Source organism: Rhinolophus ferrumequinum, chromosome 15 (assembly GCF_004115265.2).
Source record: "Rhinolophus ferrumequinum isolate MPI-CBG mRhiFer1 chromosome 15, mRhiFer1_v1.p, whole genome shotgun sequence".
Taxonomy (NCBI): Eukaryota; Metazoa; Chordata; class Mammalia; order Chiroptera; family Rhinolophidae; genus Rhinolophus; species Rhinolophus ferrumequinum.
In genome coordinates this window covers 3,133,452-3,147,832 of record NC_046298.1, presented here as the reverse complement: position 1 = coordinate 3,147,832, position 14,381 = coordinate 3,133,452, and the positions used below count along the sequence as shown (strand labels likewise).

At 35.3% G+C, this 14,381-nt stretch overlaps 1 protein-coding gene across 1 annotated transcript in view; it reads left to right on the top strand.

The window, feature by feature from the left end:
- ITFG1 (integrin alpha FG-GAP repeat containing 1) overlaps positions 1-14,381 on the top strand; it is a 128,188-nt gene that overhangs the window by 57,090 nt on the left and 56,717 nt on the right. The window contains exons 9-10 of the mRNA XM_033129558.1: positions 8,739-8,833; positions 11,039-11,211. Coding sequence (XP_032985449.1) covers positions 8,739-8,833; positions 11,039-11,211 — 268 coding nt within the window. The remainder of the gene's footprint in view (positions 1-8,738; positions 8,834-11,038; positions 11,212-14,381) is intronic.

Genomic DNA, 14,381 nt, shown 5'->3' with positions numbered 1-14,381 from the left:
CCAAATGACTAAAAACGTCTCAAATACTTTTTTCATGAAAATTCCAAAATTAGCATGACTAGAGTATTTGTTGATTTTTTCAAAAGAATATTTCACATTAGTCTCCATGTTTCTGAAATGTGTCCTTTTTTATGATTTTAAACTAACCTATGTTTATTTAAAATATTGCCATTTATAAAAGGATCGCAAAGGTGAAATTTCCAAGGATACGTATTTCAATGAAAGATGAGTCCAGATAGAAGTTGTAGGGTAACCCTAATTAGTGGCTATCATCAATAAGAGCTGATTTCCTCCCTCTGCGAAGGTAACACCGTCAGTCAGGCTCTCCAGATGAAACTAGTGGCCGTAGCCCTCCCCTGCTCTTTTGGAGTGGTGACTCTTGACTTATGTAAAAGCCACCGTCTTTGACATCACCTATCAGTATTCGACCCCTTAGAGTGAGTGTTTGTCATCCTAACGCTGGCATTTCTTAAGCTTGTATGTGCCAAGCACTCAACGAATGATTGCTAGTCTCACCGTTGTCATCACCATTTAATGCTTACAATAAAATGTTGGGGTACTGTATGCATTTTACAGATAAAGAAACTGAAGGCTAAGATGGAAAGTAACTTGGCCACAGTCTTGCTGCTGGCAAGTGATAGCTGAGATATGAACCCAGGTACATGTGCTACCTAAGCCCATGGTCTGAAACCACACGGTGGCCTTAGCGGAAGTGGACTCTTGATATAATAATAACGTTATATAAACATAAAAATCAGCCTGTATGCGGTTTAACATCTGAAGCAAAATAAGTGCATTGATGGACATATTCATAATTCTGTCATTTAAAATGAATATTTTGAAGAAATTGAGTTTATGCCTTCTACATGATCATGTGGTATGTTCTTTTTCTTCCTTTTTTTAATTGATATCACACCTGTTTCATGTTGTCATAGTTTGGCTTATGAGTACTTACAAAAACTAATCATGCCTGCCCTCTATTTTTTGAACTATTCATCATTTATGTTAAAATTCTGAATTTTGTTTTCTTAAAAAAAATCTAATCTGGACATTGTAATAATTTTTCTATCATATTTAGTTTATTTCTGTGCCTATAATTTCTTTATGTTAATGATGTGCTCTTCTGATAAATATAAAGTGATAATCTTTATATGTTACAGTGGAAGGAAAAAGAAAATAGATTTTTTGGTAATTTTTAAAATTTTAGTATATACATTTTCAGTTTTATGTTAATGATGAACCACAAAACTGTAGTTTTATATGTGAATACATTACCTGTCATATGTCTCACGTCTCTTGACAAATGTGATGGGAAAGCTGTTACTTCTTTCCTTATTCTATTTTAGCAAGAAATGCAGTTTTAAAAATCTTGTATAGAAATCTTTTAGCTTTAGGTACCACATGTTAGAAGTAAAAAGAAAACCTTTAAATCTGCTTAGAACCTTCTATAATACTATTAATTAGTCGTGTGACTTGCAGTATTTATATCTTGTGTATGTTACAGCCGTCCATGAGTAAATTTTCCAGTTGGTGGAAGGAGTCATTTTGACTTATTTCCTGTTTGAGCTGTCATGACATTTTCTACTCTGTCATTCAGAAATCATTGATTTATTTTTGTTATTGAATTCAGTTCCAGGTTACAGAACAAAATATTTAGCCAATCCACTTACAATTTTTTTCCTCCATCTATGGAGTACCATTTGTCAAATCCTAAATTGTTGCTTTCATTTTTCATGGTCAAATGTTTCAGTGTTTCCTACTAACCAGCATTACAGTGAGTTCTTGAAATGACGACTCTAAAGGAAAAGCCCTCTATCCTTCTAGGAGTTAGGCATTTTCTTCCTTTATTGCCTACCTGCTAAGCACATCATACTCCTGTCCTAAGTTACACAGAACACTACAGTGAGAGAGGGGAAATAGTGATGTAATTAATCCTCATAGGGACCCCTCGCAGTAGCAAATTATGTTCCTCTTGATCAGTTTACAAATAAGGATAAGTAATACAAGAGATGTTGAGTTTCTTTTCTGAAAACGATGGATCATGCAATAAGTGCTGTGGTTCAACTAGATATATCCATCTATAAAAAGTGCAATAGGATCGCAACACACAGCACGCTAAAATCAATTCCAGGTGAGTCTAAGACTTAAAAGTAGAAATGATGTCTCAGGGTACTATGAATTGGAACTGCCTTTGTAAGTTATAACCAAAACCTAGATGCTATAAAGGAAAATATTAAATCCTAGGCAAAAGAATAATTTTTTATTGTAGAAAGGATTTCTATAAATTGGCGAGAAAAAGACCAACATCATTAAGAAAACAAAAAATGAAAACCACAATGAAATATCATTTTCACTTAGAGGGGCAAAAATCAAAATATTGGATAATTCACTTATTGGTACAACCTCTCTGGCCAAGATTCTCTTAAGTGTGGTCCAAAGTATGGACCCCTGGGGGAACCAGGGGCTTCCTGCAACCCTTCGGGGGTCCACAAGGTCAAAACCATCTTCATAGTAATACTAAGGTTCCATTTGCCTTTTCAGCATCGACCCTGTTGTGATGATGTGAAAGCTGTCTGTGGTGGGTAAAGCTGCTTGCCAGTTAGCAGAAAGCAAAGCAGGGGCAGTCCACATAATTAGCATGTGCTCTATTCTTCACTCACGGTGTTAATATAAAGGAGGAGGACAAGGAGGAAGGAAATAAAAATAATTTCACTTAAGAATGTTTTTGATGAAGCAGCAAAAAAATAATAATTTCATTAAATTTCAACCCTCAAGTACACACCTTTTTAATCCTCCGTGTCTGGAAATAGGAAGTATGCATAAAACACTTCTGCTGCACAGAGTATTGAAAAGCATTGGTGTTATTGGTAGCAAGCTGAACTAACTACTTTTTTTTAATGTAACACCATTTTTTCACTTGAAAGAACAACTGACAAACTGTGGTTATTCAGAGTTGAGAATTTGGTTGACGTTTTAGAGAAAATGAACAAAGTGAGCTTGTCACTTCAAGAAAACAACTGACGGGAAATTACCAATTATCAAATTTGATTACTGTAGAATTTTTTTTATAGAATTATACCTTAAATTTATATCATGTTAATAACCAATGTTACCCCAATAAAGTTAATTTAAAAAAATTAAATTTAATTTAAATTTAAAGTTTTTTTATTTTTTACATATTTGATCTTTCAAGCAAAAAAATTGGAATTTTAGAAAACTTTTATGTGCTACCATGAGCTAACAGCTTCCCAATACCTTAAGTTTTTTGTTTTTTTTTTATGGGATTGGTGGTGATGTTAACAAATGTGACTTTTTGATAGTGTGTAATAAAATGTTTCCACAGTTGGAATATCTACATAACTCAAACTCAGTGAACCGGTATCCTCTAAAAGTTTGATGTGTGATTTTTACAAAGTCACGCATTGGTAAACATGCATTCAAATTTTAAGGTTTTAATTAATAGTAAGAAAAGTTCATTGATCCGGTGCTTCATTATTCACTGCAACTAACCTCTAAGAAATTATCACTTGTTGAGTTTTTATGGCAGTATGGAAGACTCTCCAGAGTTCTCTGAAAAGGCTATGCGAATACTTCTTCCAGCTATATATTTTCATGTTTGTCAACCAAAACAACAGATTGAATACAAAAGCAATATGGAAATCCAGCTTTTTTCTATTAAGCCAGATAATACCACTGTTCTTGCAAAATGTTTCTGTTTTGGCAAATAGTTCATTTTCATGAAAATGTTATTTATGTTTACATTTAATAGATTTATGGTTGTTCTTTTCAACTTAATATTCAAATATTTGTTGGTCTTAATTTCTAATATGATAAATTCCCATAGCTATGACACACATAAACAAAACTTGTTGGGGTCCTCAGTTTTTAAGAGTACAAAGGATCCTTGAGACTAAAAAGTTTCAGGACCACTCCTCTATGGAGATTAAAATAAAAAATTTAAGTTCATATAACCGTTGAAAGAGTAATTTCCATTTTAGGAATTTATTCTACAGGTATAATCTCACAAAGATGCGATAATATATGTCCAGAGTTATACATTGCTGGATTGTCTGGATTACCAAAAGATTGAAAACAATCCAGTGTTTGCACATCAATAGACAATTGGTTATGTTGAGATACATGGTATTCATACAATGCAATGCTATATTATAGAGGCAGATATAAATTTGTCAGTGTGGAACGATCTCAAAGATATATTAAATCAAAATTTCAAGGTGCCAAAAAGTGTGTAGAATACAATATCCTTTGTGCAAAATTACATATATGTGCAGTTAACTCTTGAACAATGCAGGGGTCAGCGGCACTGACCCCTTCCCCAGTGCACAGTCCAAACTCCACATACAACTTTTGACTCCCCAGAAACTTAGCTGCAGTTATCCACAGGAGATTGGGTCCAGAACCCCCTGTGGATATGATACAGAATTGCAGATGCTCAAGTCCCTTATATAAAATGGCACAGATCGGTGCATACCATGGCCCGCTGCAGCCATGGGCTCCCAACCACGGATCAAAAATACCGTTTAAGATCCATGGGTGCAAAACCTGGGGATATGGCGGGCCTGTGTATTTACTGAACAAAATCCGTGTATCAGTGACCTGCACATTTCAAACCCATGTTAGTTCAAGAGTCAACTGTATATGCATAGACTATGTGTTGAAAGATACACAAGAAACTGCTACAGTGGTTGCCACTGTGGAGGGGAGCTGGGGACAAGAGTAGGAAGAACACATTTCTAGAAAATTGAATACCTCTTGAACAGTTCTAAAAATTTAAAAAAAAATGTTCCCCCAAAAATTCTAATGTTTTAAAAAATTATTTCTCATTTTCTTTCCCAAAATTACATGGCTAATTACTTACTAGGAGCGAAGCCAAGTTAAAAAGTCCGTATCTAACTAATGCTGGTTTTACGTTCTTTCTATTACATTGAAATCTCCAGTCTCTCATGGAGTGGGTAAGACATTTACAGAAAACAGTTGTTTTCTGTAGTGGTAATTGTTTTCTTGCCATCATAAGTTGGCCTGCCCAGAAGTCACAAGAATATGCAGAAGATGACCTGGAGTCAGGTCCAAAAGGCTGGAGCCAAGCTCCTGAGGAGAGACACAGACAGTGTCCTAAAGGGGTAGTAGAATTTGATTAGCAGAAGTTGTTTCTGAATGGAGGAGCGTGATTGGGACAAGTAGGGACATGGAGAGCATCCCCCGGCACCAGTGGGAGAGCAGTGGTTCCCACACCTTACCATCATCCAGATCAAATGGAGGGCTTATGAAAATATAGATTGCCAGGCTTCCCCTTGGAGGTCCTGACTCATTAGATCTGGACAGGAGCCCAAGAATTCCCATTTCTACCAAATGCCTGGTGGTGCTGCGGCTGTGGGACTGGGGACCACACTGGAGAATCAGTGTGAGTGAGATGGTGGTTTACAAAGTTGGATAGTCATCTGGGGCCAGAACAGTGAGATGTAACTTGTTTAAATGATGGATCAATTAACTTAATGAGACTGAAAATATTATGAATGTTGAAGAGGATACATAATATATGTAACCCTTATGTGTATCTTCTTTGTCTCCTGCTTAATTAAAAACAGAAAAATTATTATACAGGAATTCATTATAACCCCTTTTTTTGAGAACAAAAACTTTCTTTTAGGGTCCTCTTGGTTTTAAAATTAAAATTTTTCAGAAAATCAGTTTGAATTGTTGAATCTATTTCAGTAAAAGCATCTGTTTTAGAGAAGAATTTTATTTGAAACGTGGGTTAATGTCAAATGAAGTTAACATTGTTCAGCGTGGACTTTAGTGACCAGCCATTCCAAAGGCCACTTTTTATACTGCAGGTGAGAAAATAAGTTAATCACAATCTCATTCCTTCTGTTTTAATTTCTGTTGAGTTTTTAAGAAGGAATTTTAGCCTTCAAGAAGACTTGCTGTGTACTCTCTTGAGGTGCTGAGGAGAAGGCAGCCCAAACATCTTAATTCCTGGTTGTTCTTTATGAATGTACGCCCACGTCCCAGACGGGCACCTCCATCAGCGTGGCAGCCATCACAGGCCACTCACAAGTCACATTGTTTCTCAGAGAATGTGCTTAAACAAATTCTGGTCCCTAGCCATGTGCCTTTGATTCACGTAAGCTTGTTCTTTTTTTTTTTTAAGTTTATTGGGGTGACAATTGTTAGTAAAGTTACATAGATTTCAGGTGTACAATTCTGTAATATATCATCTATGTATCACATTGTGTGTTCACCACCCAGAGTCAGTTCTCCTTCCATCACCATACATTTGATCCCCTAAACTTGTTTTTCTGAAGCTGCTTTTTTCCCTAGTCATAATAACTTATTAAAAAGTAAGATTCCTATCATCTGAGGTGTTAAAAAAAAAGATACGCAGATTATAAAAGACAGACTGTGGAAATATTTAGATTAAAGGAGGCTAGAGATAAATAACAACTCATTGCAATTCCTAGCCCTAGACTACAGCAGAAGTGCTGTAAAGGGCATGGATAGGTCAGTGGACAAAATTGGAATATAGTTAGTACATTCAATAAAAGTGTTGTATCTGTGTGAACTGGTAACTGGGCTGTGGTAACGTAAGAGAGTACCCCTGTTCCTAGGAGATACACACTCAGGTACTTTAGGTAAAGGGCCATCCATAGTGTATGCAATTAGGTACATGCTTCAGAAAAAATATTGATGTCAGCAAGCACGTAAGTGATCAAACAGATGGTAAAATGTTAACATTGGGCAAATCTAGTTAAGGCGTTTACAGGCATTCTTTGTACTATTTGTATTATTGCAATTTTAAATTTAAATTATTTCCAAATAAAAAAATTTTTTTAAAGAAAAACACGCAGAGAGGTGAAACGTAAGATTTAAAAGTTTGTTTTCTTTAAGAGAGAGAACATTTCCTTTGGGTACGAAGTTGGATTCTCGGAAAGCTTTTCTGTCAACTCCCCTAAATATTAAAAAATAGCACTGAGCGGCAGCACAGGGAACATATTCTCTGGTTGAGTTCCGTGACCATACCTATAAAACGTTGCTGATAATTTATACTAAAAGGCATGATTATGATGTTGTCACATGACTTAGTTTTATGTTCATTAGATGGTTACTTGCCAGCATTAAATATTAATATCACCTAAGTCGTGGTCAAAATACTCGTGGGAAATAGGAAACTCCTTGGAAGAAAGAGAAACTGGAGGAAAAGAAATGTGTAAATCATAATCTAATCTTGAGTATTTTGCCATTGCGGGAGAAAATGAAGGGCAGAGATTTCTGATTGGTCCTCCGTTAATTTGTAATAAAATGGTTTGGTTTTTAATGAAGTCTATGCTATTATTACTAGAGTCAGCTTATAAATCACATTTTGCATGTAATTCTTTCCTATTTGCCTGGCTCTTTTTTGTTTATCTTTTTAACCATGATAAATGTTTATGCTTTTGGGAAGCCTTCTCCTTTCCAAGTATTCCTGCCTGGAGTTCCAGCTCTCTCTCTCTCTCAACTTCTTTCTCAGTAGTCCCGAAATATATACATACCGTCAAATCACTAGATGTTCTCTGTACTTTCCATTGTAACTTAACTATTTTATTTAACATTATACTCCACTAAGGAAGGGTTTGTTATCAAAAATGCTGTTAATCATGAGCATTATGAGTAATTAAGCCGTGAAATTAAATGAAAGAAATTAATTTTTTTACTGTGCTGTCCCTTTCACTTTTCCTTGCTCAGGTCAGCTTCCATTGGCTAGATTTTCATTCCACTTAGCCTAAAATGCTTTTTTTTCCCTTTAGAATACATTATTGGAGACCTGATAGGCTTATTATAGTTACATATCTTAATATGTAAACCTACACAAGAAAGGACATTTCTTTATTGTGAGTTCTTACTGAAGACACTACCTCAGGCACACGTTAAATGAAACATTAAACCATAGCAAATAAATCAGTGATTAAAGCAACACACGTTCAGCCCCCAAATTTGCAAGCGAGGTGACTACCCCACTGGGAATGTCCTTGCAGAGACTGAGCTCTGGGACATCAGGACCTGAACCCAGCTCTGAACCCTATCAGGCACAGACAGTAGATACGGGGGAACTGACTGCAGCTTCCTCAGGAACCGCATCCCGAGAGGTCTTTGCAGACATTGTGCAGCTTTTTAAAAACCAGTCAGTTGGAAATGACATCTGGATTCCCTTCATTTGCTTTTTTATTGATAAAAATTTATTGCTGCTTTTTAGAAGCCGAGTATCTGAGAGCTTTGTAACTCTTGAAGTTCACGCTGTACAAAAGATACTTCAAAGTGTGTGTAAAGATAAATTACGTGTAAAGACACATTTAAAATATGCCATGTAATAATGGGTTACGATTGACATGCTTATTTTTCTCCTGTGGCAGCAATGATAATTAATGTAAATGAGTCAAAAGTTACATTTTGGAAAATTGATGATTTTAACATTCAAGCCTGAAATGGGGTCTTTTGGCAACACTGGGTAAATATTTAACCACAGAAAAGTGAGCGATTTAAAAGAAGACACAGTCCATGGCATAGGAAGCAAGGGCCAGAGAAATTCTTTTTTTAATTGAATCGCCTGTATTCAAAGTCATGTGTCACATTTTTCAGTTTATCAGATTGATGCAGACTTTGAACAAATAGGAAATGTAATCTGCCATACAGGCACACTCTATTTGTGGCTCTTAATTAACTCTTGAACTTTCTTCTGGCAGATGGGGACGGACGCATGGATCACTTACTCCCAGGCTGTGAGGATAAAAACTGCCAGAAAAGCTCCATTTACCTCATGAGATCCGGGACAAAGCAGGTAGATCAGCTTGGCTTTTTAATGTAAATAGAATTATGTTCTTGAAAAAAGTCTTCAGAGGTTACTAAAGGTATCTGAAGAATCAGAGCAGAGAGGAACCAAAAATAAATTATTGACTTCCTCACTTCAACTTAATGAAATGCATTGAAATCTATTGTTTGTTGGTTTATTAAGAGAAAAAGTACTGTTATAATCATTTCTGGTGAAGAACACCCATCCTTGACCCTGTAATTAATGATCTGTTAGCATTTTATATGCTGGGAATATGGTAAAATACACTATAGCTATAATAAAGGGATATGTAGAACATCTTATCTATTTTCAAGGCTAATCTTCTCTGGATTTGTGGTCTCTAGATCTGTTTCATTCTCTCATGCTGACTTTTTCCCTGTAGCTTGTAGGTAAACAATTTAGGATCTGATAGTCACAGCCAAAGATTAATGTGGGAATGACATTGAGAATTTCTCCATATTGCTAGCACTTGAAAGGAAGCTAGCAATATACTAGTAGAATTATTCAGTTTTATTTTCTCATTGGGAATAATAAACGATAGAATAATACATTGACTTTTATAGCCCTTATAGGTAGGAAACATCACATTTTATACTAAAGCACTAAAGAAAACAAGTCTTTGTACAGCTAGCATCCTAAAACCATTTAATTATTACACTCAGAAGTTTTATTATCTAGAACTTTTTCTGACTTTAAATCACTGCAAACATTAGGTGAAGTAACACCTCATCAATGGTTTGTAGGTATAAGTAAATGTAGTAATTATAGCCTGTCTCCAAGCGACAGACTACTGTAAGAATATTTTCAAATTACACAGTCACCTCTCTCTCCGGGAAGATAAATGTCACAGTTTTTCGTGACTGTTAAGGATGTCACATTAATGAAGAATCTTTTTACTTGTTAGACCCTGATACATTTACCTTAACAGGAATACTTTTTCCTCATTAATAAACTGTCAACATCTCAGAAATTTGTGATAACTTGGCATTTTGTGAAATTTCCCATCTTCCAAAGCAAAACCAACTATTTTTTTTCAAAGTGAAGTGAAACATTAAAACATTTTGATGATGTGTAATACTTTTTTGCTTTATAAAAGATTGAAAAATGAGATTAAAGATAGAGACAAGTTCTGTAAAACAGCTCATTTTCTGTAAATTTGTTTTTATCATTAAGCTATTTTTTTTTCCCCGTGGCAAATTATACTTTCTTTGGATAACCTAGAAAATGTTCAGGATACCCTGTATACTAAATCCTTTCCAAGAAGCCAATTTTAATATAGCTTGGCTTGAATCCATAGAAATGAGTCACCTGTTTTTAAGAAAAAAACGTTTGCAGGTATATTTGGCCTCCTGCCATTTCAAGCTAGCTGTGCTGCTTCTGTTTGGATGTCTCCAGGTTACGTGCCAGTATCCATACTCTTAGATAATATGGGTGTAATTTTAATGGCATAATTTCCACTCTTTAGATTTTTAATTTGCATTAGGTTATTAAAAGTGAAGATTTGGGCCTTCAGCAGAGAAAGGAATTTCCAAAAGCTTAGTTTGAAATCAACCTATTCTCTCTTTTCTTCATTATAATTAGTATAGAAATAAAGAATTTATTAAAAGTGTAGTTTCTGGCTTTTTGGGTGTCAGAGCTCATCACCCTGGGCAGCTTGCCAGAGCTTGCCAGGGCTGGTATGTTTGGAAAGCCTCTGAGCTGCCTGGCTCTAAGGATGACGACAGAAGTCATTGTCATGTATAAGAGGCACAGAGGAGACTTTGTCTGGTTCTAACTTTCTTCCTAAACGGGCCCTCCTGAAAGAACATCAGTATTAGATATTGCAGTTTGCTGTAATTTTTAAAAATGTTTATTTGAGGTTATACTTCCACTCAACACAGATTTTTAAGACGGGCAATTCAACCATCTACTTCTTAATGTCATTTTAATCCTGAGATTCTGTGAAAAACCTTCTAAATGCCAGTTCCATGAAAGATAACTCGTGATGAATTTTAAAGGGAATTATTTCCTTCAGAGGATCAGTTTCTTATTCATCAAAGTAGCATATTATACCTCACCATATTATAGAGATAAAGAACTTAAGGAAGATGGTGCTTCCCTGGAGGACTTGGAATTGAGCATTTGCTTTGTAGATGGCGATTTGTTTTCTCCTAACATAATGTAAAATCTCATCGTTTTCCTCTTAATTCCTAGTGGGTTCCAGTCCTACAGGATTTCAGCAACAAGGGCACCGTCTGGGGCTTTGTGCCATTTGTGCCTGAACCGCGGCCAACTGAAATACCCATTCCCATTACCCTGCACATTGGAGACTACAACATGGATGGCTATCCAGATGCTCTTGCCATATTGAAGAATACATCTGGAAGGTACGGAAATTAAGTCAAGTGAGAAATGCTTCCCGCTGACTGTATGCCACCTTTATCATACATCGAGTTTCTCTATGTACGTGCTTCTCTTGCTGTGCTGTCTGTTCTGGTGCTTTACCTTGTTTGTCAGTCTCTGTACTAATTCTACGCTGTATTAATTATCGTAGCTCTAAAATAAGTTTTGATATGTGATAGAAAAAATCTTCATGTGTAATTTTTTTCTTCAGAATTGTCTTGACTATTTTTGTCCCTTTGTTCATCCACATAAATTTTAGAATTTTTCTTATTTGACCAAAAAAAAAAAAATCTCTGTTGAGCCTTTGATGGATTTGATTACATTGTATTTATGAGAAGCTGGCTTATTTGTGGTGCTGAATCTTCCAGTCTATAACATTTATTCATATCTTTAAAATATTCTTTAGTGATGTTTTATCAATTATCTTCATAAAACTCCCACACATCTTTCATTAGATTATTTCTTGATAGTTTAGAAATTTCATTGTTATTGTGAATGAGATTTTTTTTCTACTAATTTTGTAGTGATTGTTATTGATATGTGAGAAGACTTGATTTGGGTACTTGATTGGTATATTCACCAATCTTTTTTTACCCTTATTCTAATAGTTTTTACATTCCCTTAGATTTCCCATGTATATGTAACCACTTCATTTGAAAATAAGGATAGTTGGGTCTCATGCTATGCAAGTGTTGCATTTCTTCTTTCTTTTTCTGGTCTTATTGCATTGGCAGTATTCAGTAGCAGTGTTGTTTTCTAGCATCATTGACTTGTTCGTAACCATCCATTTTGTTTTTATTCAGAAGAGAAATTTATTTTTTAATATGTCACAGAAGCTAGCATGATTTAATAGAATGTAAATATGGCATTCTATGATTTAATAGAATATAGGTTTTTCTAATAAACACAGATTATAGAAATTTAGAAAGTACAAATAGAACAGTAAATTAAAATCACCCACAGTCATATCACCCAGAGATGATCACAGTTTGCATTTTGGGATATGGCAGAATACAATTCAGGTTTTAAAGTTAGTCTAAAAATGGCAAAACTACTCTTAAAAATCCATTAAATCACACACACACCATCCACATATATATGTTTGTGTAATCCTCCCTATGCATATAATATATACTGTAAAATGAAAGAATATTTATGAATATACCATTCTCTAGCCTCTTCATTATACTTCTAGAGTTAATGAACTACAGATTCTATATTATTTTCTCACAATATCCAAGCTTTATACATGGAGTTGAATTCAGGACCTTAAGTACATATGGATCGACTCCAGCATGCCATGATGTTACCTCACTGACTTGAGCACCAGTGCTTGTGTAAGATGCACCTTCCTCACATAAAATGTACCCTATTTCATAAATACTTATTGTGTATTTTCTTTCTAGAGAGTTTTTGTTTAGGCCCATATTTGGCATTTCAAAAATGGTGCCCTTTGTAATACAAAAGCAGCAGTTGAAGAACAGTACAGATTCTCACATTCCAAGAAAATACATTTATTATTCTAAGTCTTTTCAGGAGGTGGACAACCAATGTCAGCTAAACACAGCAGAAAAGCAGATTGATACATTCTCAGGTACATATAGGAAATTTAACGAGTGATTTCTGAACATGAAGGGACACTGTTAACATAACAGACATCTGAGACATAAAATCCATGTTAGCCATGCTTTTGAAATGCTCTTGTTCATGAGTCGTAGGTTACTTCCCTCCCGTCTGAGTAAGTGAAGATCAGAAACCAAGCAGAGTCCTGGCGTGACAGTGTCCAGAGCTGTAAGTTCCCTGTGCCGTAGTATTTGCAGTAGAGTTCAGGCTGCAGGCAGAATCACAGACTGCCTGACGCAACTCCTTTTCCATGATGGCTCGGGCACTTGAACAGACTTCCTCAGGCTTTCCCTCAGAGCATAAGCTGAAGTCCTGCTCTTATCCACTGTAGTCTCAGTCTCTCTATGCCTTCAACAACATCTTATTCATCAGCAAGAGTACCCTAACATGGGAGTCACAGCTCATTAGTTACATTTTCTATAAATTTTCTTTATCATAGGGATGCCATTATTTGGCTGTTTAAAGCCGTCATCATCCCAAGAACAGAATTTTATCTCACCTTCAAGTAATGGTAAAAGTAACTTTGGGTGATGAGCTTAAATCTTAACTTGGGTGACTTAAGGTCACTCAAAGCCAAGAAAGAACTGACAAGGAAAAAGTTTTCAGTTCTATAGAAGCACTAATTGTGTTACATCTGCTTTTTCTTTCAAAGTTTTAGTTCATTATCAAAACGTTTTGCCCGCCACTTAATAAAGGGTTTAATAAGTGCTTATGTATACGTTCCTAGTTTAATCTTACTTTAATACATTTTCATTGATGAGATAATGCCCTTTTTTTAAGGTAGATAATTATCTTAACTCAAGCGTTTCCCAAGAAGATAAAATTGAAACTTAAATGGGATTAGTTCTTTTGCCCCACAGATATTCAAGTACATAAGATTTCTCACCTTTCATAAACTAATGGATATTTCATAGAAGTCGGTTTTAGAGTATGGTGTAAACACAAAATATGGCTGGTGACAGAACAATTTACATTTATTGATTGAATTTCATTGGTATCCCCAACTATAAATGAATATGACATTTATGTAAAAATAATGTATACAGATGAATCAGTTGTCTAGACAACTCACCTTGGTAGATCAGGCATTTCTTCAATAATGTTTAAAACACTTTAGAAAGTCTTCTGTAAGAATTGCCTATGTGCGGAATGACTGCATAACTCAGAAAGAAAAAAAACCACATGGGACGATGTCATGTTTAGCTAATGTTCACATATTCAAAAAAATTATTCATGTCTAATGTTGAGTGACAAGTTTCTCTCCATCACTGTAAGATACGTATTTTTCATACTCCTGGATTGTTGTTTTGGAGGTTTTTTTAATCTTTTATCTGTCACCAGAGGACATTCCACAAAGTGGAATCTCAGCTATTTTTTCCTGTATTTTTTCCCTCAGCTATATAGTGTTCAGATTTACAACACACACTGTCTTAACTTCTAGGTGAATAACTCCCATATCTTTATCTGAAACGCTATCTTCTCTGCCATGTGGTTGTCCAACCATCTCCTCAAACTTGCCTTGTCTAAAACC